Source organism: Eretmochelys imbricata, chromosome 8, assembly GCF_965152235.1.
Source record: "Eretmochelys imbricata isolate rEreImb1 chromosome 8, rEreImb1.hap1, whole genome shotgun sequence".
NCBI classification, from domain to species: Eukaryota; Metazoa; Chordata; order Testudines; family Cheloniidae; genus Eretmochelys; species Eretmochelys imbricata.
This window is the reverse complement of record NC_135579.1, coordinates 14,896,710-14,922,301: the sequence shown is the minus strand read 5'-3', so window position 1 is coordinate 14,922,301 and position 25,592 is coordinate 14,896,710. Positions and strand designations below refer to the sequence as shown.

Below are 25,592 nucleotides of genomic sequence, written 5' to 3'. Positions count from 1 at the left end.
ACTACTAGTAAATCACAGATTCAAAATGTCATTCAAAACAAATTTCCTGTAAATCATCCCCACCACCATAAAGTGTGGGGCCTGATTCTCCCATCCTTGGCGCTCTGTGTCACCACTTACACCAATGCAAAAAGAGTGGGAGACATTTCCAGATCAGAAGAGTTGCACTTTGCACAGATATCTTTGACACAAAGTGGCAGGCAGTAGAGAATCAGAGATAACCTAAGAAAGAAAGGACATGTCCATGTACAAGCTTGCACTGGCTTAGTTAAACTGGTACAAGCCTCTGTGTGGGCACTTCTTATTTTGTTATAGCCTAAACCAGTTCCTAGCTATAAGTTAAACGGAAATAAGTCTGGCTTAAACAGAAATAAGTGTCTACTACAGGGGTTTGCACTTGTTTTAACTAAATCTGTTTAAGTTAAACTGGTTCAAATGGTGTGTGTGTAGACAAGACCTCAGATTTGTCCTCTCCCTATCTATTTTTGCCTTCAATGGTTTTATTCTCTTCTCCTTACCTCTCCCTATTCTATTCTCTCTCTTTTTCGCTCTCCTGTCTGTGACATCTACCATTAGTTTCTTCTTCACTTCTCTTTCTCCCTGCCCCCATGGTTCTCCCTAGGTTGGAAGCCAGCCCAAGGGTCCAGCTCACTCTCTTGTCTGTAAGCCTCCTTGCTCCCCATGCTGTGCTGCCAGAGTGAGCGATGAATGGAAGTTCCTGAGCTGGAACTCCACTTGTGTAAGAAAGCAGGGGCAGTTGACAAGGCCGTCTTTGTGAGGGCCCCTCAGTTTTGGAACCTGCTCTGAAATGGTCCTCCTTTATCAACCTGCAGGACTGTGAGGCCCATTTGTTTCCCAGACCTGAGAGGGTTTGGGAGGACTCTGGTAGGGGTTGATAAACATTTTTCAGCTGCTGGGTTATCTTTATTAAATATGTTTGTAATTGGGTGGAAGGAGTCCCTGGAATAGTTTACTTGTAGTCCTGTATTATTGAAATGTTCTGAGGAGGGCCTACAGCAAAGAGTGGGCTCTCCTTATTATAGAACAAGTGTCTAAATCCAGTTTTATAACTTCGGGTGCTGAGATGGTTTGAGAGTGCATGAGTGAAGGAGGGAAACTGTAGGTGTCACCACCACATGGAAGTTAGTTGCCAGCTCAGCATCTGGCCATAGGGGGAACTTTCCACCCAAATACCCCCACATTCCAAAGAGGAGGAGGGGAGAGAGGAGTAGTGTGATAGGAGGCTCTCCTATCACACCCATTCTGAACACTGAACCATGGCACAGATCTCTGCAACGTGAGTTAAAGGAGTAACTCTGTTAGCTAGTAGCAGTAGTAGGCTATCTTCTATTTGGAATAGTGTGTCGAAAATGTTTGAGCAGTGAAAGATGAAAGGCTATCTGCTGTCCAGGCCTAGAAACAGTGCTCCCCCAGCTGCTATTGTGAGCAATGGTATCAGTAAGAGGCAAATCAGATAGCCTGAATATTTGGATTTCTGAATGCAGTGGCGAGTCAGCCATTCAGGACACTTTTTACTTGGGCTTCATATCCTTGCTAGTTAATCCCCCACATTATCAGACCTGAAGGTTCAGTCCTCCAAATAGGCTTTGACACAAAACATTTCCCATAATAAAACTCCTGATTGCTTCACTTTATAGGTGCACTGGGAGGATAGAAATAAGCTGAAAAGGACCCCACAACCACCAATTCCCGCAGCTGTGTGACACTGAACAGGAAACAATCCCTCTTGTGTACATAGTACTTGACAGACAGAGGTCCTTGGCTGCTGTAAATCAGCATAGCACTGAAGTTAATGTATGAAGGTCTGGCCTTTTGCTTACTCCTTAACTTCTTTAACTTTATTTTGCTGCAGCCCTAACTCAAATATATGCATCATTGAAAATTTGGGCCTTTATTTCCCACAAGTATTAAAGAAGTTAATAGTCAAGGGTAACATATGGGGTATTAGTCCAAAGAATTTTCCATTTTTAGACTTGTTTACATAAGACAACTGTTACATTTATATTTGCCACACTGTTCGTGATGGCAGATTTCTAAGGAGTAAAATATAAACATGTGGATAGGTTTTATTTTCTGTGACTGGTTCAGTGTATGGAGTTTTATATTTGTTGGAAAGTAGGATGCTGCCATGCCAGAGTAGGCTCAGACTCTGTGCCATCCAGAAAGAGTCTTTCTTTTTCTTGCTTTATCCTCCTGATAGCAGTGGAAAGAAAAATAAATGCTTCCTGATATGTGAAAATTAACCTTTTCTGAACACTTACTGCAGTTTCAAATGACCTTTTATTTTGAACGTTCCCAGAGAATTTGGAAGTTTATATGAGAGATTTTGATCCATTAAAATTATGGGCTATGTTCAGGAACACAGGTACACTTCAGGATTGAAAAGACTTGGCATATTGCAACAGGGGTTAAAAACATGTAGTTTGGTCAACAACCTCTCCACTTATGGTATAGCTTGTTTGGGGCATTTAACACTCTGCAGACTATTGAGTTTAATATGAGATGAGCTTGCTGTTATCTCAGGGGAAATGATGGGCAGGACTACTGCTCCTAAGATTGGTGTGACTTCTCTCTCTTTTTTTTACTGCCAGGAATTAAATATTTTTTCAGCTATGATTTAAAGGAGCTATCAGAAGTTAATCCAGCTGTTGACATTTCTTAAGGTTACATAACTACGGATATCACAAGTTTTAGACTGAAGGAAGCCAATGGAAATTTGAATAAAGACAGTCAATATCAGTGCATGCAAAGAAACAGCATTTTTCTTTGGTCTGTTTTGGAGAAACAAAGGCAAGCAAGTTGTTGGGCATGTAGTTTTTAATTATTTGCAGATGCACATTAGAGGCTTTGGCAAGGAAGCTGGTGATGCAGGCATGTGGAGACGAGTGTGATGCCTTTGATGAAAAGGAAGAGTCAGCCAGAAAATAGTTATCTCTAGGGGATGGGCGCGGGAAGGATCCATCAGTACAGAGGCAGATGACATCAAGAGCCAACAAGACCCCATTTTTGTTAACGAGTGCTGCCTGCATGCAGCTGTATGATCTCATGCTATGAACTGCCTCAATAGAGGGTTCTAAAGTACAGCCTGGTGGCTAGAGTTCTGCACTGTGGTGTGATAAATCCAGACTCAGTTTCCATTGCTACGGGCAAATTTACAATTGGCCCAGGCAAGTGTAGGTCTCCTGAGTACATCTGAATTACAGCAGTAATGAATTGCAAGATTCCTAGGCTCACCTTATAGCCTTAAGGACCACCCCCTGGATGGAGATCATAATAGTAATGAGGGTTTCTGTGTGCTATCTAATCTGCTGGCAATTAGTGCATATGATAGCAAAGTTGTAACTTAAAGAAGATGCTTCGTATGGTTTAGCCTAGTTCGCAGATGGTTTTCAGCTGACCTCATTAAAATCCTGCTAAGTGGAGTATTTTGTGATTGCTTTCCTTTTTGATCTTTCTAACCATAGTATACTCACCTTCCAACATCCTAAAATCCTAATTATGATTCAGCACAGCCCTTGGCATTTGGCCGCGTGGGGGACATTTAGATTTTGTCTGTGTTATCCATTTAAAAATCATTAGCCTTATAGCTGAAGTCACCCAGTTTGACAGCAGCTTGGCATTTGATGGCGTGTGCTTTTTAAGCAGAGAAAGTCTATTGTCTGTAGATGGAGGAAAAATGAAATAATGTGGTGGGTTTAGTACTTCACTATTTGTTGTTTCTGGTCCTGTAAGTGAGAGTGCTGATGCATCGGATGCCAGGGTGGATAAAAATCAATGATTTAAAAAAAATCGTATTTTTTTATTTAAATCAGATTTTTTTTGATAAAATGCTTTTTGAGGAAAAATCCTATCTAAAGATAATTTTTCTACATTATAGCTCAAAGATAACTCATAATGGAACAGGGATTATAAATTATAATTCTATAGTATGAGACAATATATTAATGTAATGTTTAAGAAAAGTTTTGTAAATGAGTTCCAGTAGTTCATGGATTAGGGACCCGATCTTATGGGGTTCCACACACTTCTGTATAGATTATTTAGGTTAATCTTTCTATCTACCCAATGAGACTCAGTGCTCAGTCTAGATTGAAGATACCATCAGAGATGCTTAGTTTTGCAGTTCTCAAACTGTGGATTTGTGTCTCCAGAGGTAACATGCTTGTTAACAGCAAAAATGTTTTTAAATAAATAAATAAATAAATAATATATAGAGGTGAGAAATAACAGACCTCAACTCTATTGTCCCTCTGCAAATTTGTGTACGCAGAGTCAATCTCTTACCTCTCTCTAAAAGTGCAAAGTTTCAAAAAGTTCGGAAAGGCAGACTAGATCTGGACAAGGAGAAGAAGTCTGGAGATAAATGTGAGAAGCGAAGGACATACACTTGTTTTGTTAAAATATTATATGTTTGCTGTTGAAGAAAAAAATCCAGAATACTTAATGTTGTTGTTTTAGTTAAATAAAACAATTTAAATGCCTGTCTGGTGATGTTCTCCTAATACAATCTGGCAAGAAAATCCTTCAAATATTAATGATTAACCTGTTGAATTGGAGATAGTTCACCTCCCAGTGACTTCATAAATATCTGCTTCAATTACCTTTGGTAAATGAAATAACCAAACAGTCATTCATTTTCTGATATAGCTGTAAAACTAATCTGAAAAGCTTGCAAAATAAATCAATGTTTAAAAATGTATAGTGTGTACCTTCTAAAAATGAAACCTGCGTCTATCTCTAAGTTGTGAAGAACATGTATTAAGGTTATAACAACCAACAAGAATGCACTTTTATGTAGAAAACCATGATTAAATCGAGTCTTCCTGACTAGTGATTTAAACCATGATGCAGCAATGGCATGTGGGGAAAGTGTAAGCAGACTTGGCTCAGACAACAGTTCAACCTTAAATTGCTATTTGTACAAGTGTTGACCTCTCTTCATGGCTTTGTATTTGGGCCATGCCTCTGAAAAAAATACCATCAGCCAGTCTGTAGCCATGTATGCCTTTGAAACAGTTAGTTCTTTGTTTAAGTCATGCTGGTTAGACTGCACCATGCTAGTTTAAATTTAGATGCACGTTGGAAGCAACATTTACTTTGGCTTTGGTTTTGAGGTAAATTTCAAGTCTGTTGAGTAAGTACAGATTAGAGCCCAAACATCAACCCTTACTCACTGTTCAGTGCTGGCTTACTGCAGTTGGTTGAGTAAAGTAATTAAGGTATTAATGGGATTTAGGTTTTCTTGTTTCATGGTATCCTATCTTGTAAAGCCTTATACCTTTGTACATTGTGTACGCTGGGAGTGCAAGATTGGGACCTAACTAAGAGCGAGAGAACTGCAGTGTCTTCTGCTGCATAGTTAATTTTATATCATTACAGAAAAAAATCTGTGTTCTTAAATAAATGTGGAAGAAACGAATAGATCCTATGTTGTGTACATGATGTGATTTATTATGAAAACTACTTTAACCACGAATGTGCAGTGACTTAGCTGGTATGTATATGCACTGTAGCCCTCTGCTGGATAGAATTGGAACTACTCAACTCTGTAAGTTAGGCCCTGTACTGCTAAGACAGGGGTGGGCAAATTTTTTGGCCCAAGGGCCACATCAGGGTTGCGAAACTGTATGGAGGGCCGGGTAGGGAAGGCTGTGCCTCCCCAAACAGCCTGGCCCCTGCCCCCTATCTGCCCCCTCCCACTTCTCACCCCATGACTGCCCCCCTCAGAACCTCCGACCCATCCAACCCCCCCTGCTCCTTGTCCCCTGACTGCCCCTCCCAGGATCCCCCCACCCCTAACTGCCCCCCCGAACCCCTCCCTCTATCCAACCCCCCCCCCCGTCCCCTGACTGCCCTGATCCCTATTCACACTCCCGCCAGGCCCCCTGAGACTCCCATGCCTATCCAACCCTCCTGTCCCCTGGCCGCCCCCCCGAACCTCTGCCCCATCCAAACCGCCCCGCTCCCCGCCCCCTTATCATGCTGCTCAGAGCAGCAGGAGCTCGCAGCCCCACCAAAGCCTGCCGCGCTGCCTGTCAGGAGTGGCGGGCCGAGTGGTGGGCGGCGCAGCGAGCTGAGGCTGCGGGGGAAGGGAGACAGCAAGGAAGGGGCTGGGGGCTAGCCTCCCTGGCTGGGAGCTCAAGGGCCGGGTAGGATGGTCCTGCAGGCCGGATGGGGCCTGCGGGCCGTAGTTTGCCCTCCTCTGTGCTAAGAGCTGTCACAGATTCTCTTCTAGAGATCTGTGCTTTTTGAAGCAGGAGAATCTGAGTTCTATTCCTGATGTATGGTGTTGATACACAGTTCCTGACATTTGTAAAGTTCCTTATTGGCTATAGATTTTTTACATATGTAGTACTCTCTGGTCCCCATCTGTCTGGCTATTCTGTCTATTTTAGGTACTTAGACCGCCTCCATTGACATAGTATCTGAGAGCCTCATAATCTTCAGTATGTATCTTCCCAACTCTCTGTGAGGGAGGGAAGTGCTATTATCTCTTTTTTACAGTTGGAAAACTGAGGCACAGAGATTAAGTGACTTGCCCAAAGTCACGCAGGAAGTCTGTGGTGGAGCAGGGAATTGAACCCTGGCCTCCCGAATCTGTTGGTAACTGGCTTTTGAATTCTCAAACGTCCACCTCCCAATTCTTGTGCCATGATTTAAATAGGACAGTCATGTTCATGAGACAAAGGAGGTAACTGAAAAATGTTTTCTGCCATGTTGTGTAGTTGAAGGAATAAAGTTCTGGGGCCTGGTTTCCAGAATGGCTTCACACACCTACTTCCAATAATGTCAGGTGTTGCAGTTGTGGGTGCCCAAAATTGGTGCTGAAAATTGAGCCACAGGTAAAACCAAATGTGTTTTAAATATATTTTTATATATATATATAAATATATAAAGGCAGACATATATGGAGTGCATGTGGACATTTGTGGTTTCTGTAGGTTTCAGCATATAAGATGAGAAAATGTATGGTCTTTTTAAAGAGTCTTGCTCATGAACAGAGTCAGGGAGCAAGACTTGATATATGCTGGGTGTACTTCTTTGACTCTTAATGTGAGCAGAGAGTAAAAAGTATTTTCTGGCCTGTGTGACTATGGGGAGCATTTCAAACCGCAGAAGGTGTCACTCTGGTGTTACCTGTTGGTTTGTGGCATGAAATGAGATTGTGATTTTAAATTTTACATAAACTGATCTCATTATGACCGAATTTCAGTATATCTTCATGTAATCTGATAAATTGGTTGGTCTCCCTGTGAAAGCCACATAAATTCTGACGCTGATAGAAGCAATTAACATTTGACTAAGCACTTCGATGGCGCTAGTTTATCAGGGAAGGGGGAGATTTGCTCCAACTTTCATCTTGTTCATCTGTGCTCAACATTCTCTCTGACTGGAAAGAGAAAATTGCCCCCTGAATCATCAGCCAAAAGATAATTAATTTTGAAAGTCCAGAACACTAGCGGCACCATAAGTATTCCGTTGCAGCTTGTTTTGTAATGCGGCTTCAAAAAGTAAAGTAAATGCAGAGTATAATGCAAACCATCTGAAGATGAATCATTGTAACAACGAAATGAAAGATTGCTGACGTATCAAGAAAAAAACCATTTTATTTATTAACTTTCTCCTGTGTGTCTGTCTTCAGACGCACTTGTGAAATTCATCCTAAAGCTACTTAAACTGTTTCTCCTCCCTTGATGTTCATACCTCAACTGCTAGAAGAGGGCCTCATCCTCCCTGATTGAACTAACCTCGTTATCCCTAGCCTGATTCTTGCTTGCATATTTCTACCTGCCTCTGGAAATTTCCACTACATGCATCCGATGAAGTGGGTATTCACCCATGAAAGCTTATGCTCCTATATGTCTGTTAGTCTATAAGTGCCATAGGACTCTTTGCCTGTTTTAACTTGGTAGCTGAAAGTCTTGCAGTGCTCCAAGGAAGGATGAGGGATATTTGTGCTCTGAGCTGCTGCCTCCTGACTGGGACGAGGGTCTCTGGTGGTTGAGTTGTGGCTTCCCTGTCTGGTTCTACTGCCTGAGAAGGGGGGAGAGGAAGACTGAGGTGCAGGCAGGAACAGGACCCCAAAGGAGCAGAATACTTAGCAGCCATGTGATTTTATTGAGCCCAGCTGAGCAAGGGGAGTCCTTCCATTGGGATGAAAGGGAGTTGGATTGAGCCGCTTGTGGTTATTGGCCCTGAAAGTCAGGAAGACCCGCATTTCAATTAGGGATGTAAAATATTAAACAGTTAACCGGTTAACTGGTAAGCATTTGTCTTACCGTTAACCCACCCTAACGGTTAATCCCCAGCTATCCCAGGCCTGCCGAAGCAGCCCCAGCCACCCCGGGCCGGCTGACCCCGGCCGTGCTGGCTGGAGCAGCCCCAGGCCAAGCTGGCTGGAGCAGCCCCAGCCCCTCTCCCTTTAATCAGTTAATCGGTTAAATGATATCATTTTAATCATTTAAATTGGCAACCTATGGCACACGTGCCAAAGACGGCACGCAAGTCGATTTTTAATGGCATGCTGCTGCCTGCCAGGTCCCAACCGCCGGCCCCGCTCAGCCCACTGCCGAACCCAGTCCGGGACCCTGGCAGGCAGCAGCGTGCCATTAAAAATCCTGCCCGCCCTGGCCCACTCTTCTCCGTCCCCCCTGCCGGGGCAGGGTGAAGAAGCTTAGTCCTGTCGGCTGCTGCTTCAGAGGCCGTGCTGGGTTCCTGCCCCTCCTCCTCTCCTTCCCTGCCCCTGATCAGCTGATGGCCCTTGCAGGGGAGGGGGAGAAGCAGAGCTGCAGTGGGCTTGCTGTTCCAGGGAGGAGGCGGAGACGAGGTGGGGACGGGCCATGGGGAAGGGGGTAGAATCAGGGCATATCCCCTCCAGCTCCCTGCAGTGAGCCGCTCAGGGCAAAGGGCTGGGAGCACCCCCACGACCCCAGCCCACACTCCCAGCCCTCTGCCCTGACCAGTGCATCTCCCCACACCCACCCAGCCCTCTGCCCTGATCCCTGCACCCCCCCATGACCCCAGCCCTGACTCCTGCACCCCCTCACATGCTCCCAGCCCTCTGCCCTGACTCCTGCACCCCCCACACATACCCAGCCCCCCCCCACCCTATGTCCTGACTCTTGCATCCCCCACATTCCCACCCCCACCCTGAGCACCAAATGGGAGCTGCCCAGGTAAATGGTCCACCCCCAAACCTCCTGCCCCAAGCCTGAGCCCCCTCCCTCATTCTTGCTCCTGGCCAGACCCTACAGCCCAACCCCCAGCCTGCTCCTTCACCCCCAGCCTTGTGCTCAGTGCACTCTCAACCTCAGTTCAGTGCAGAGAGAGAGGAAGAGAATGGGTAGAACCAGGGAGAAGGTAGGTACCCACTCTACGTGGGCAGGGCCGGGATCCCAGACCGGCAGCGGGCTGAGCGGGGCTGGCAGCCGGGACCCTGGTTGGCAGGAGCCGGCGGACGGAACCACAGACCGGCAGCAGGCTGAGCCCCTCAGCCCGCTGCCGGTCTGGAGTCCCGGCCGCCAGCTCTGCTCAGCCCGCTGCCGGTCTGGGGTTCTGACTGCCGGCCCCTTGCCAGCCGGGGTCCTGGCCTCAGGCCCCACTCAGCCTGTTGCTGGACTAGGTGAACGGAACCCCAGGCTGGCAGTGGGCTGAGCAGGCCGGCGGCGTAAGATCAGCATTTTAATTTCATTTTAAATGAAGCTTCTTAAACATTTTGAAAACCTTGTTTACTTTACATACAACAATAATTTAGTTATGTAATATATAGACTTATAGAGAGAGACCTTCTAAAAAAACGTTAAAATATATTACTGGCGCGCGAAACCTTAAATTAAAGTGAAGATATAAATGAAGATTCGGCACACCCCTTCTGAAAGGTTGCCAACCCCTGGTTTAAATGGTTAACTTTTTAAATGATATTTAGATCCCTAATTTCAATAGCATTTCAAAGTAACATGGTGAGAATTCAATTCTGTAACTTGGGAAGAGAATTCTGTTCCTGCCTCCTCTGTGGCCTTCCTACCCCTGACTGTATGTGAAAGCCTCTTTCCTTCTGCCAGCAGTTTCAGAAGTACAACAGAGCATTCTTCTCAGTGGATCAGTGATTCACTGAGATTTAGCAGTTACAGAGAAGCCAAGTGTTTGAACAACATAGTTTAGGTTTGACTATTGAGTGCAGTTATCAAGGGGTGTTTGGGGTGGAAGGAAAAATTCAGGATACTAAGGCCTGACTCTTATTGGCCCTACACTGGCTTGCCAGTGGTGCAGCTCCATTGACTTCAGTGGAGTTACTTCCGATTCTCACCAGTGTGAGATCAGAACCATATCTCAAATGAGGAGGGGAATAGGCATCAGTTGTTGGGTGAACATGCCTCCCAGAGTCCCTCTGCCAGCAACGCTTGCCATGACAGCTTGGCCATTTTCCCAGCTGCCACAAGACCCATGGCAGCTTGGGTACAATTGCCCTAAACTGCACCCAGGACCAAACTGTCGTTCAGTAGCCCCAGCACAGAGAAACAAGATGCCTCTCCTCTTCTTATTGCCCTGGGCTTTGCACAGGCCTCTGGATGAACTGGGGTCAATAAGAGCATGCTTTTGAAGTCTTTCCCAAGTCTATTACAGATGAAGATAAGAAGTTTTAAGCAAATAAAAGGAAATCCTAAATGTTGCCTCAACTAAAGTGAGATTTTCTGCTTTCAAAGATAATTTTGATACAAAGCTAGCCTAAGAGAAAGGGTGTACGTATGGGAAATAGTTGCCCTAAATAGCTTTCTCCTTATTGCTGAATTCTAAGCATTTCTTGAAAACCAGAGTTTTGTGTTTCTCCCTCAGCTTGAACGAACAGGTTAGTTTTATATCCAAGTATCTTGGTCTCGGTTACAGGGGTTTCTGAATCCCTAAGATGTTCGAGCTGTAATGGTGTGTGGGGTGTACAGTCTTCTCTCCAAAAACATATTTGCAAGAATTGTTTTCAGGCTGTGGCGAGGAGGTGTCGGCGCTGGTGTTCTGAGATGTGCAAAGAATGCCTGTAAACAATATTAAAATCCCTACAGACAGGTATCTTTCCCTTGTTCAAGCAAGAATTGATTTCCTGTGTTTATTGAGTGTGCCTGTTTACTGATTCTTTCTCTGCGTGTGATGGCAAAGCTGCTAGATTTGGTAAATTTTATTGTTCTTGGCAGATGTCCTGAACTACAAGAGAATGTTGGGAGTAGGGAATGGAGGGTTATGCTGTTTTAAGTGGAAAATTCGTTCATAGTCACTTGGCCAAACTGTGTGTGATGATTCCAGAAAACTGCTCTGGGAAACAAGAACAAGCTATGCAGCTGGACAGCCAGGGTTTAATATATCCGAGTGCACGTATCTTCTGAGTGCTCTTGACTCACTCTTCTGGTCTGCTATATCACTTATTGTGGCTTTAGTATTGGCAGACCTCTTCATGGCACTACTCATTCGGCTTTGCCTAGTGCTCAGATTACCTGTGTATTAGCTTTGCAGTAAAACATGTGTCTGAAACATAACAACTCTAAAGCACATGGCATTGAAAAAATATTCAGCATGACGCAACTGAGACAATGTTCTCACGCTTGCATGTGTCTACACCCGATATACGTATTGCCGTAAATATTTCAGATTCTTCCAGTAGATTTGCAAAGGGGTTGGGGGGAGGTTTGTTTTAAAAACTGAACAATGGTTTATGAATATAATAATATAAACAGCAGAAAACAGAGCTGGCATGTAAGTGGTTCTCTGCATGGCAGCTTTATCCCTTACTGTGGCATTGAAACATCGTACTTTTCTGTTTGCCCATTTCTTAGTCTTAGAGCAGTGCAGTGGCACTTTCTCCTGGGTTTTTGCAGTAAGTGTGCAAATTTAAGTGACTCTGTCTTAGTCTTTGCTTTTCTGTATAGTTGAAGGGGTATTGTATTTTCAAAGCAGGTTGTATTTGCTATTTCATATTTCATATCTGGAGTTAACCTTGACCAGATGGGGCACAAAAAAGAACAACTGCCAACAGGATAGTCCATAGCTTATGATGAGTCTAAAGTAACCCCCTTTCTAAAGGTAATTTTGAAGTTTATTGACCCTCAGAGTCTTTGCAATGAGCATGCAGGCTATGATAGGCATTTGTGGTCAGGAACACTCTGAGAACAGTCAGTTCCCAGAGAGACTTTCCTGCAGGATGACCTCCAGATTGCACATACAATACAGACTTCCACTGTGTTCAGTGGCTGGGATTCAACACCAATTTGACTGCAGCTCCTAGAGTGCCCTCCTGCAGGGTACTGGTCCTCCTAACCCACTTTCCAGCTGCCATTGGCCTTTCGGTCTGCTTTGGTTGCATACTGGTCCCCTCCCATATCCTCTGTCCTGCACTCCCTGGAAGACTGTGAGGGTAGTTTGGGCTTTTGCCTGCAGTGAGTCCTGCCCTGTTTTCCCATTTCGAGTGGTGGCACATCCTGTGCAGGCAGCCTTCCCTACTATTCCTCAGCCGAACTCTGCCTGGGAGCTTCTGATTGTTGGGTGGGGAGAGGCTGGAAAGCAGCCATGCAGCTGGAGCAAGACAGGCTGGTAGTAGGGGGTAGGTGAAGAGGGGCAGAGCGAATTCTCTCCACAAGCCTGCGAGGTGCATGCTTTACATGGGTGGGAAAAACAGACATGCAGAGGTTAAGAAGTTCATCAGTGAATCAAAGGCAAAGCCAATGCTCAAAATCATACACTGAAATCAAAGGGAGTTTTGCCATTTACTTTAGTGGGAGAAGTATCAGATCCTTAATCTCATGCAGAGGCCATTAGACTGCATCACTGAAGTCAAGAGAATTTGCTTTTGCTTTCATCAGAGCTAAAATTAGCTTCAGGTGTACAAAAATAAAACAACCTTATTTTAAATACTTGACTAGTACTTTTTTTTTTTTAAATGATGCTTTTGCGGTCTTGAGTCCCAGTGCCCTGGAATAGGGATGAGAGCGAAAACTCCTTCCCAGGATACCATTCTCCTTGAAGTGCACCTCTCCTATTGCTAACCCCCCACTCTTTTAATCCTGTTCTTGTTTAAAAAAATAAAAACTCCCTCCAGGTCTGGAATCTTTGTGACACTTGCTCTCATTTCCTTTCAGAGACAGGTGCATCTCTTCTGTGTCCTGCCTTATCTCTGTCATCATATAGAGCAAACCAGGCCTTGCATGGGGCAGTGCAGAACATTGCTACTGTAGAGTTTCCAGCAGAGATCATGAGAGGGATGACAGCTATCATCCTGTTGGATGTATTTTTGAATAACAGAGTCTCTAAATTTGAGGCAGGGATTTTTGAGGAATGAGAGCTGCGGGAAGTAGAGCTGCTTCCCGCAGCTCCCACTGGCCAGGAACAGTGAACCGCGGCCACTGGGAGCTGCAGGCGGCTGTGCCTGCAGATGGTCAGTGTAAGCCCTGTCTCGCGGCCCGCCAGCGGATTGCCCTGGAGGGCCGCAGGTTGCCCATCACTGACCTAGGTCCTGTTTCTATGAAAATTAGGGATTCTTGACTCATCCTTATTAGGGTATCTGAGTGTTATTTGTACACAGGGTATTGAGTTTTTTTCCTCTCCGAATATCCTGCAGATCCCAACTTTATTGAAGATGAAGTCCTGGATACTGTCACTGCTGTTGACCTGCATTAGCTGCACATGGCACACACAAGCTGAATTTTTCACCTCTATAGGTAAGGAAAGAGTCAGTGCAAAATAACCTGATGTTGGAGCACAGTGTATAAAATTCTTTAGTGCACACAAAGAAGGTTCTCTTTTGGTAAGCCTCACACTGTAACCCTATCAGACAGGGTTTACGTTAGAGAATGTTACACTATTGCAAGCCTAATGCAACTGTGTATAGCAGGATTTGCACTGGGGCCACTTACTCCCTCTAAGCCTCACCAGTGATGAGCAAACTGGTGCAGATTTCTCTCATGCAGACAGGGCCTCAGATTTGAATAAAACACGCAAAAAGGGAAAAGATGACTAATTCCTTGCTGTTAATTGGCATTGCGTATCTGTTCTGGCTTGAGTATGGCACTTAAACCTTACCCCTGAAGGTTTAATGCTAAATCACTGAGTAGCTAGGAAACCTTTTTAATTAAAAAAGAAAAAAAAAAAAAACATCATCAAAAACAAAACCTCCTTACGTGTAAGAACTTCTTAGAATTGGGAGCCTGCTATGGTAGATTTGAATAAACAAAGAATGATGACTTCACATGAAATTTAACAATATGTAATAAAGCTTCATGGTAAATTTACTTTCATTTCTTGCCATATCATTATGACTGTTTCTCTCTCACCTCGGATACAATGACTACATCATTGCCCATCTTGAATAGATTGTATTTGAAAAGTTCCATTTATAGATAGATAAAAATGAACCACAGGCAGGATTGACAATTGCTTCTAGTAAATCTGTACTCCCTGGTTTGAACTCCACACAGATGAAAAGTTACAGAATATGTTTTACCTATATGATTAAAGTGGACTTTGTATACTATGGCTGAATTATTTCTGCTTCCCTCTCTTCAGTGTGACCTATGTTCTGCAATGAGAATTACTTAAAGCTGTTTTGCAACAGATGTCAATTACTGCACATGCTGGGTGCAAAAAGAGGGCAAAACTAAAATCATGTGATTTCCCCACGGGGCCCCCCCCCTTTTTAAACAAGTCTTTTCAAGTCCTCCTATAAATTGTCCAGTAAATTAATCAAAAATGTCGCATAGAATAGCTGGAAACTTTGAAAACACTCAGACTAGTGATCCTAGCCCAGGCTGCTTTAGTTTCTTCTGTTTAATAGCCCTGTCTCAGTATACAGACCTCAGAACACTATTGCTTATGCAGGTAGATTGTTCAAAAGCACATCAGAGATTGAGAAGCACAAGTCCTATTAACTTTCAAGGGGACTTATGCTTCCGTATCTATAATGCTGTACTGTGAATAGTGCTCAATATTCAATTGTGATTTTAATGGCTTCGAAATGATTTATGCCCCATTTAAATCAGTGGAGTTACACTGGATGGACATCATGCCTTGATTAGACTTCTGCTTTATTTTGTAAAATTCCTCAGTCGGAAGAAAGCATATTGAGTCCCATACAGAACAGATTGCTCTAAGCTGCATTTAAATATCTGTGATAAAAACAGACAGAAACTTATTGTTGGTAGTCTTTTTTTTTCTTGGCAGTTAAAGATAACTATTGATAGGCAGTTGTTGTGAATGACCTTCTCCTTGTCTTGTATTTCCCCATTTGCAAGTCTGACCCAGGCTGAACAGAACTCATTTCTGGATTTCACCTAGGACTGCTGCTTAATTATGCTTCAGTCATAATTACTTAGTAATGCTGAAAAGAAATCTGTAGCTGTATTTGTCAGTCTAATCAACTCATACGTGTACGTGTTCAGCTTTGGTTGCCAAAAATCAAGGGCTTCTTATGTGTAAAACACAAAATGAAGTAAGATTTGTATACTAGCAATCTCCATTAGGAGACTTTCTGCACATCGGTTAGTCTGCGAGTGTTAGACTGTAAGTCTTTTATATTTGTTGTTTCCACAGTTACTATTTGCAAGCCACATACCAAGGAACTATAATTGTAACTAGTGCATGTGGCATTGACTAATATACTAGCACTATGACCTAATCTGTGTCCACATGCAGAGCAGATGCCATGGCAATTATTTTGACCGCTAACTGTGTTGCTTCTAACTGTAATTGTGTCAAATCTCTTTTGACTGCACACAGGTGCAAGTAACTAATATTAAAATCATTCAGAGGCAGTGAAGGGGTCACAGCAAAGTTCCTCCAGAAGACATTAAGGCTGACATTTTCAAAGCCACCTAGAGGATTTGGACACCTGGTTTTAACAGGAATTCAGTGTCCCAAACTCTAGGCTTTTCTCATTTTAGCCTCAAAGTAGTAAATTGCTTGAGCCTGAATATGTTGATTCTTCAAGCTGTTTTACTAGCCCTAGAGTGTCTGGGATGTTTCCCCTCTTCTGTGCCCATGGGAAAGGGTAGTCCCTTGTTTTACTTGTGTAGTAAAATTTCTCCTTCCATTGTAGGTCAGATGACAGACCTGATTTATGCAGAGAAAGATCTGGTGCAGTCTTTAAAGGAATATATTCAAGCAGAAGAATCTAAACTCTCTAAGATTAAAAGGTAAGGGGAAGGATTGCATAACAAATCTGCACTTCTCCATTATTTATATGTTGACTGTACAATATCACCTTTTTTCTCTCTCTCTCTCTCTCTCTCTCTCGGATAGTACTGCCACTGCTTTCCCCAGTGCCTGACCAAGGGAGAGGGATAAATAAGAGCAAGCAGGCTGAGGCTTATTCCAGCAAAAGCAGGGGTGAGGGAGATCCCCGCTCTAGGTGTTCTTTTGGATCTTTGTAGTACTCTCAAGTACTAGCAATGGCCAAGAGTGCATTTTCCATCAGTTGAGATGTTGGAACTTTTCCTCTCTCAAGAAGACTCTGCCATAGTTATCTGTGCACCTCTCAGCTGGACTGTGTCAACATGTTATGGTTGAGCTACCCTTGCAGACCACTCAGAAGCAGTAATCTTAAGGAAGAACATGGCAGGCTGCTTGTTTAGCAGGCCCACAATGAGCACTTTGCACCCATGTGTTCCATGCTGCACTGATTATATTTACTTCCAATGCGGATCAAGGTGGCCTCTGATCTATAAATTCTGATATATTCTGGGCCCTGGCTGCCTCAGAAGCCACTTTTCTCGTTCTACATGGTCCTGACAGCTGAGATGTTCCTGCCAATCATCCCTGTTTAAATGTCCCTAAAAGTAGATTGTATGAATTTGTTACTATTCATCTATTTAAAAAAGAAAAAAGTAAGTTCACCCAGAGCATTGAGTGTTGGCATGTGTTTTCTGAATAGGGATTACAGCATCACAGATAGAGTAACAACACTCAGATAGTTCTATAAAAGATTTAAAGCCATTTTTTCAGGGCTAGGTCTTAAAAATGTTATTCACCTATAATTGGGGACAGATTTTGTAAAGTGCTCAGAACTCAGCAGTTCCACTTATTCTCAATGGGAACTTCTGGGTGCTGAGAATTTATGAAAATCTTGCCACATCATTTAAGTGCTCCAATGGCTATTGAGCTCTCTTGAAAATCTGGCCATTAGGGGAAAAGTAATATACATCCCTTATAAGTTTTGAAATCCAGTCAATATATTTTCCTTTAAAGGGAGATGGTCAAGTCAGTTTAGATTTCAGATGTAGGTTTTTGTTACAACGAGCTTTTGCATAAATGTCAGCAAAAATGTCTTTTGTGTATGTTTTTAAATTTCAGTAGAAATAGTTAATTAAAAAAAATAATTTTTTTATTATTTACAGTGAATTCCCCCAAAGCTCCTTAGATACTAATTATAGGCAAAAATGAAACTGCCATATTATGATAAAAATAAGGACCAGATTCTGCCACGTTCACTCACTTAATGTGGTACTTTACTACTCAATTGGTCTCATTGGTTTCAGTGGAGCTGTTTACAAAGTAAGATACTACTCGACATGATTATCAAGTTTGGCCCTCCTTTTGTACAGCAAAACCCCCCAAACAATGTAAATAGTGAAAATTAAATTACTAAAATTGAAAGAATATGAAAAATCTAAAGAATGTTACTAGGAGCATGGGTAAAGTAATCTGCTTTGATAAGTACGTGGATTTTAATCTGACAGGATGTCTTTAAAGTATCTCTGAAGAATTAGTAGCTTTGGATTCCATTTTGACCTGGGACATTATAATACACAGAAAATACATGAGCAACTTGGGGATAATTGCATAAATTTATACTAAATTATCTCTGTCAGTTGGAAACATTATTACATTCGTGACCCCTCTGATTATGAAACTGCAAGCTTGCAAGTGGAAGCTTTTGGACTGTGCTCAAGGATCTTGCTTAGAGCAAAGCTCTTTTATTGTTCACTTTTTAGTTTTGCCTCAGTAGTGTGCTCAGTTCCCACTGCATATTGGAGAGAGAAATGTGAAGCTCTGGTGCATGCGCAATGGTTCAGCTAAGAGATCAGATAAAGCCGGGGATGAGAGCACAACTGTAGCATTAGTGAAGTACCATATATCGGACTAAAATAAGAGTTCATCTATGACACTCAAAAGAATATTAGGACTCATCACTATCATTTTTTAATTTGCCAACTTACTTCTGCATGAGCGTATGATGGAACTATGTTCATTAACCTATTGTTAGAAGAAAAGAATCCTAATAACTTGAAAAATGAAGAGGTCTGTCTTTCCATCTGTGTGCATGGATGACTCCCATAAGAGCCTAAACAGCTTTTGAAAAAGCAAACTGATTTTGTGGTGGTGATAGTGAGGTGTAAATGAGAGTGACTTTTTAAGAATTACAGTGTAGTTCATCTTGCACAATGTATCTTTTTCATAATTCAACATAATATAAATTGTTAGTTGAGACATTAATGCAAATAAGATTTGTGCCCAGTGGCCTTACAGGTAGGAAATATTTATATTTTGTTGCAGTTAAAAAAAATCAATTGTGCCATGAGTCACCCTTACAGAGTTAAAAGTAAGTGGCTGGCTATATATAGCAAAGACAGCTGGCTATATATAGCAAGAGGAGCAATTCCTTTTTAGATGTGATGATAATAGGGAAGACATGCCTTCATAAAATTATCTCAGATTGAGACATACTATTCTTTTTCCAGCTGGGCTGAAAAAATGGATGCACTGACTATGAAATCAGCTTCCGACCCAGAAGGTTATCTTGCACACCCAGTAAATGCATATAAATTGGTGAAGCGTTTAAACACCGATTGGCTGGAATTAGAGAATCTAGTTCTTCAGGACTCAACAAGTGGTAAGGTGTTAAAGGGAAGAAAATAGTTTCTGTGACTTTGCTGCAACTCTGCTTTTTCCTTCCCCGGCTCATATACTGGAAATCTGCAGACTTAATTGTTGTGATTTCAGATACTGTTGCCTGAATTGTGTGAAACTTACAAACCAAGAAATAACTTATTGTTTACTGGCTACCGTTCACCACTTCCCAGCCACCATTAGACATTTCCCTTTGATCAATACCCTGATCTGTCCTAGAAGCAGTGCCATTAGTTTGATTATGGCAGAAGCCCTTCATGATATTTTAGAACATCGGGCAGAGGGAAGAAGAATATGATATACCAAAAGATCCAACTATTAGGACAGTTTTTATTTAAAGCTTTTTTTTTCTTGAGACTTCAGCTTTATAGGAAAGATCTTATTCCACTCAGTCTTCCCAATCTGTTTTTATTCTTTTTTCCCTTCTCAGCACTCAGTAGTGCTAGTCTTTGGTCTGCCTTGGCCTTTGGATCAGTAGATAGAAGGACTTAAGAATCAAACTCTGCTGCCCAGACTGGATCTCCAGAGGCTTCTGATCTGCTCCAACATAAACAGCTGGCAAACATTATAGAGTTAATGTCTATATATATGTCTATTATTCATGAGTTTATCCTTCTAAAAATGTTCCGTAGCTAACCCTGCTTCTTACTACATATTCTTCACAGAGAACCTGTCTTAATCTTGCTTCCTTAAGCTTAAACATTTTTTGTCAGTTTATTTTTATTGGACTTTCTGAAAGTGAAAGAAGAAAAGGAGGAAATATTTTTCTTTGAACTCGGGACTGCATGTTTTCTCTTTCCATTCTGCTTATGCTAAAAGTTTAGATGCTTTGAAGTCTGTCTGTTCAGCCAAGCGTTTTGTAGCTGTCCTGGAACAAATACAATTATGAACTTTTCTAACAACTAGATCACTAATTCCACTGAGCACTTACTCCTGTCTTTAATTTTGCTCTTAAAGATTTCCCTGTAATATTTTGTAAAATCAATACTATTGTGATTGATGTAACACTTAAAATTAAAATCAGAACTTTTGTTTTCTTCCCTTATTATTTTTTTTACAACCTTTCATATAATTTTGGATAGCTCAACACTTCAATTTATTTGCATAATACACTTAAAGTTCTTCCTTTATGCAACCTATTTTGTTAGTTGCGAGTATCCCATTAAAATGAATGCACTGTGGCTCTGCTGTTGATGTTGTATGAAAGAGGTGGGCAAACTATAGCCTGTGGGCCATATCCAGCCTGTGGGACCGTCCTGCTCGGCCCTTGAGCTCCTGGCCAGGGAGGCCAGCCCCCGGCCCCTCCCCTGCTGTCCCCCATCCCCCACAGCCACATCACCGCTTGCACCCCGCCCACCTCCCAGGCTTTCTAACAAGCCTGTCCTGCCACTCTGAGCAGCATGGTAAGGGGAAGTGGGGGGCAGGAGGTCCCGAGGGGCAGTTAGGGGACAGGGGGCAGTCGGATGGGGCGGAGGTCGGGGAGGGGGGCAGTCAGGAGACAGGGAGCGGGGGGTTGGATAGGGGGTGGGGTCTTGGGGGGGTCCCAGACTTGTCAGAAAGTAAAGAAACTTAGGTCATTTTCTCTCTTTGTTAGAGATGGGTTGAAGCAGTTGGAAAATACATAATCAGGCGTGAATCTCATCCCACGTACCAAACTAAAGTGAGATAAGTACTCAGTCTCTCCCCAAACACCCCTTTTGTGTCATCAATGGGATGTGGGATGGTCTGAGAGCCTCTTTTGGGTCATCTGAGGTCTTCACATCTCACAGAACTCCTATGGGTTAGCAGATGCTTGAAGTTCACAGAGTTTGGAGGCCTCCAGAGAATGCTGAGATCCTGCATCTGTCTTGGTGGAGTGTTGCCAAAGGAAAAGTGAGGGAGGATATTGTGGAAGCAGGAGGGATGTTAGGAAAAGGCATTATGGGAAAATAAAAATTATTAGGGTTAAGGCTATAATATCCATCGCCCTACTTTGTTAATGGTGCATCACACGAGAATTGAGCATCTTCTGTTAATGTCTCTCATTTGAGCTCCTAAGCTTTGCCTTTAAACCAAAAGGTAAAGAACAAGATATGTATATAACTGAAGAGTCTGACAAGAGGGCTGTTTATGTTTAAATCTCAACTGTTTGATTCCCACTGAGGATGTGTTGCAAAACAAAACGCATGTTTCCAATCCTGGGCCAGTCTGGTATTGATTATATGCATATGAGTTGTGGAGTTAACTGTTTTCTTCTTTTTTAACTGAAAGGTTTTATCGCGAACCTCACAGTTCAACGTCAGCTCTTCCCAACTGAGGAAGACGAGACAGGTGCTGCTAAGGCTCTGATGCGTCTACAGGACACATATAGGCTGGACCCTGAGACCATGTCTCAGGGGAGACTACCAGGTAACGCTACAGCAGCCTCCTCTGCTTTAAGATTCAGTTTGTATTGAAGAAGTGATTTTATTGACATGTTCATGATGGCAGCATTTTAGGAGACTGGGCAAAAATTTCAAAAGCACCTGAGAAGTTCCTTTTCAAAAGTCACTTAGAAGCACTTGCAAGCCTGAATCTCATAGAATATCAGGGTTGGAAGGGACCTCAGGAGGTCATCTAGTCCAACCACCTGCTCAAAGCGGGACCGATCCCCGACTAAATCATACCAGCCAGGGCTTTGTCAAGCCTGACCTCAGAAACTTCTAGGGAAGGAGATTCCACCACCTCCCTAGGTAATGCATTCCAGTGTTTCACCACCCTCATAGTGAAAAAGTTTTTCCTAATATCCAACCTAAATCTCCCCCACTGCAACTTGAGACCATTACTCCTCTTTCTGTCATCTGCTACCACTGAGAACAGTCTAGAGCCATCCTCTTTGGAACCCCCTTTCAGGTAGTTGAAAGCAGCTATCAAATCCCCCCTCATTCTTCTCTTCTGAAGACTAAACATCCCCAGTTCCCTCAGCCTCTCCTCATAAGTCACGTGTTCCAGTCCCATAATCATTTTTGTTGCCCTCCGCTGGACTCTTCCAATTTTTCCACATCCTTCTTGTAGCGTGGGGCCCCAAACTGGACACAGTACTCCAGATGAGGCCTCACCAATGTCAAATAGAGGGGAACGATCACGTCCTTCAATCTGCTGGCAATGCCCCTACTTATACATCCCAAAATGCCATTGGCCTTCTTGGCAACAAGGGCACACTGTTGACTCATATCCAACTTCTCTTTTTCAACAGTATGTATCCGATGAAGTGAGCTGTAGCTCACGAAAGCTCATGCTCAAATAAATTGGTTAGTCTCTAAGGTGCCACAAGTACTCCTTTTCTTTTTGCGAATACAGACTAACACGGCTGTTACTCTGAAACTTCTCGTCCACTGTAACCCCTAGGTCCTTTTCTGCAAAACTGCTGCCGAGCCATTCAGTCTCTAGTCTGTAGCGGTGCATTGGATTCTTCCGGCCTAAGAGCAGGACTCTGCACCTGTCCTTGTTGAACCTCATCAGATTTCTTTTGGCCCAATCCTCCAATTTGTCTAGGTCCCTCTGTATCCTATCCCTACCCTCCAGTGTATCTACCACTCCTCCCAATTTAGTGTCATCTGCAAACTTGCTGAGGGTGCAATCCACACCATCCTCCAGATCATTTATGAAGATATGGAACAAAACCGGCCCCAGGACCGACCCCTGGGGCACTCCACTTCATACCGGCTGCCAACTAGATATGGAGCCATTGATCACTACCCGTTGAGCCCGACAATCTAGCCAGCTTTCTATCCACCTAATCTCTTTGAAAGTCAGTGGGATTTAGGCTCTTAAGTTATTTATTGCTCTTGAAAATGTTCCTCTTTAATTTGTCCCCTATTCAGAAAAGGATGGGTAGTGTTATGAAACCTTGTGTTGTATTTGTCTCCAACGGAATAAAATTCTGCACCAGTTAGCACATTCTGCTCAAACTAAACAAATAATAAAGTGTTTTTAATGGCGTTTTGATTGAGCAGCTCATCAGCAGACATGGCAGGAATCCTTCCAGAAAATGGCTCAACAGTCTCATCTCTCTTCTGTTTTTAGGTCTTATTATTATCAGTCAGTCATCGAGTGTTAGGCTCTGAGAATAAAATGAAAATTTTGGGAATCGGGACTTCTTACTGCCTTTCCACTTTTTAAAGCTCTTTAGTTTGTTAATTAACCTCTTTCGGTTGTGCTCAGCATTGGCCTAGCTCTGCTCTGCTGTGAGTTTTGCTGTTGCCTGCAGTGGGAACACAGTCTGGCCAGTTCTGAGCACTATTGATAATCCTTCCTTTCATCTAATATAATTTCTATATTAACACATCAGATAGTTAGTATTGTGTTTTATGGTATGTCTCCTTCTGACAGTGTCAGAAGTCCCAAGTTTAAATTTTCTGGGGGCCCTGGAGATAGATGTGCAAATTATACACAGAAGCTTAGAAGAACAGTGGAAAGTATCATGCGTTGTGTACTACTGGTTGCAAGTTGAAATTGGGTCTAATCCATTGCAGACCTTAATCTGTAGCTGGCCTTAACATCTGTGAACACAGACACGTGCATTGAAATGACAAGTTTGTGAGTAATGGGGCATACTGGCCCTTTAAGACCAGGCTTCCCTATTCCAGGAATTCTGGAGCAAACAGGGGCTTGGAAATGATAGAGGGCAGGTGTTGGGAGACAGGAAGTGGCCCTAAGAAGGGGTAGTTAGTATCTGAGACATAACTAGGTTACTGTTTCTTTATAGAACTGGGACCGGGAGCCTTGTGGTATACGGTGAGGATAGGCTTCCCCCTTGTCTACTCAATCAGTCAGTCACCAAACCAACCTTGACACCCTGGGCAGGCAGGACCAAAACAAAAGGGTCCCTGTTCTCACTGGGAAGAGGGAAGAAATAGAGACGGTCTATTGCCAGTGCACTCTCGAGTCCCAGGAGGACAAGGGATGACCCAGCATCTCCTTTCCAGGCAGTGCAAGGGGATGGCAACCCCACCACCCAGGAAACACAGGGCGGAAGGTCTTTTGCTATCAAGGTTCTTCTGTTTGAGAGCTCTATTTTTTGAAAGACTTTTATGGTCAGCCCTGCTGAAGCTGGACCAGTAAAAGTTAAAGGGCTTGCTGAGAGAGAAAGGGAGAAGGCCTTTAAGGCCATCACACAGTTCAAAATGGAGGTTTCCCAAATGTCTGAGAACTTGCTCCTTCTTGCATCCAGCTGTTAAATCAAACTAAGAGCAGCTAAAATTATCCTATATAATTGCCTAAAATTACCTTTCCCTGTAAGCAGCTACTGCCAATGGGATGTTATTGGCTTAGCAGTGGGAGGAGATGACACGCTCACAATTAAGATAATGTCCATACTGTGAAAATGATTGAGAAATTCTGGTGAAAGGCTATGAATTTTGTTGCCACGAAAGGCTGCCATCCCCAGTCACATCCATAACATTTTATAAAGAAATTATTTTCACTAAGCCTAGGTGTGCAAGTGTAGCTACTGTCCCTAGTTTCTGTATGCATTCCCAGGGCAGCCATCTCCACCAAAGCCACATAATCTTCTCCAGCTGATTTTGAGAGCACAGTATATTACAGCAGCAACATAAATATGCCTTCCTGCACCGACTGCACACGTGGTGCTGAGAATGTGAGCCATCCTTATTGTGGTGTCAGATTTGTGCATACATAGGTCACACAAGATGGCTTGTGTGTTATGTCTTTTAACTAGTGTCTTCAGTGACTCGTAGAAATAGATTTGTGTGGGCACAAACTCTTGCTTTACTTTCAAAAGAAAATGCTAATTACAGTAATTGGAGCCCCATCCTGCCATTATTATTGTAGTAGCTAAAGACTAGAAACAGGGGTTAGGTTCTCATTGATACTGTAGTCGCTGTACAAGCAAATACACAGAGATAGCCCTTGCCCCGGAGAGCTCACAATGAGAGGAAGGATGGCTTGGTGGGCAGGGTCTTAGGCTAGGACTTGGGAAACCTGGGTTAAATTCCCTGCTCTGCTACAGACTTCCTGTGTGACACTGAGCAGGTCACCTAGGGCAGTGATTCTCAGACTAGGGGTGCCGCTTGTTCAGGAAAAGCACCTGGCGGGCCAGGCCAGTTTGTTTACCTGCCGCCTCCGCAGGTTTGGCTGATCGCGGCTCCCACTGGCTGAAGTTCGCCGCTCCAGGCCAATGGGGGCTGTGGGAAGGGCAGCCAGCACATCCCTCAGCCCGCGCTGCTTCCCACAGCCCCCATTGGCCTGGAGCAGCGAACCGCGGCCAGTGGGAGCCGCGATCAGCCAAACCTGCGGACACGCTAGGTAAACAAACTGGCCCGGCCTGCCAGGGGCTTTCCCTGAACCAGCTGCGCCCCTAGTTTGAGAACCGCTGACCTAGTGCATGTCTACACTGTTCTAAAACCCATGACAGCAAGTCTCAGAGCCCAGGTCTGCAGGCTTGTGCTGCGGCGCTAAAAATAAATGTGTAGACATTGCAGCTGGGGCTGGAGCACAGACCCTGAAGCCCACCCCTCATCCTGGGATTCAGAGCCCAAGCTCCAGCCCAGGCCCAAACATCTACACAGCTGTTTTTAGTTCTGTAGCACCAGCCCAAGTCTCTCAGCTCTGAGCCTCACTGCTGTTTGCTGTGTAGTCAGTTATACCCATAGTCTCTCTGTGCCACGGTTCCCAATCTGTGAAATGGAATAATAACACTTCCCTGCCTTACA

At 43.5% G+C, this 25,592-nt stretch overlaps 1 protein-coding gene across 2 annotated transcripts in view; it reads left to right on the top strand.

Annotated features, from left to right (window-relative positions):
- Nucleotides 1-25,592, top strand: part of P4HA2 (prolyl 4-hydroxylase subunit alpha 2) — a 101,693-nt gene that overhangs the window by 50,685 nt on the left and 25,416 nt on the right. For both annotated transcript variants that reach the window (XM_077824060.1, XM_077824061.1), the window contains exons 2-5: nucleotides 13,619-13,718; nucleotides 16,091-16,187; nucleotides 18,732-18,883; nucleotides 21,151-21,288. In XM_077824060.1, the coding sequence (XP_077680186.1) occupies nucleotides 13,637-13,718; nucleotides 16,091-16,187; nucleotides 18,732-18,883; nucleotides 21,151-21,288 (469 nt within the window). In that variant the 5' untranslated portion in view covers nucleotides 13,619-13,636. The remainder of the gene's footprint in view (nucleotides 1-13,618; nucleotides 13,719-16,090; nucleotides 16,188-18,731; nucleotides 18,884-21,150; nucleotides 21,289-25,592) is intronic.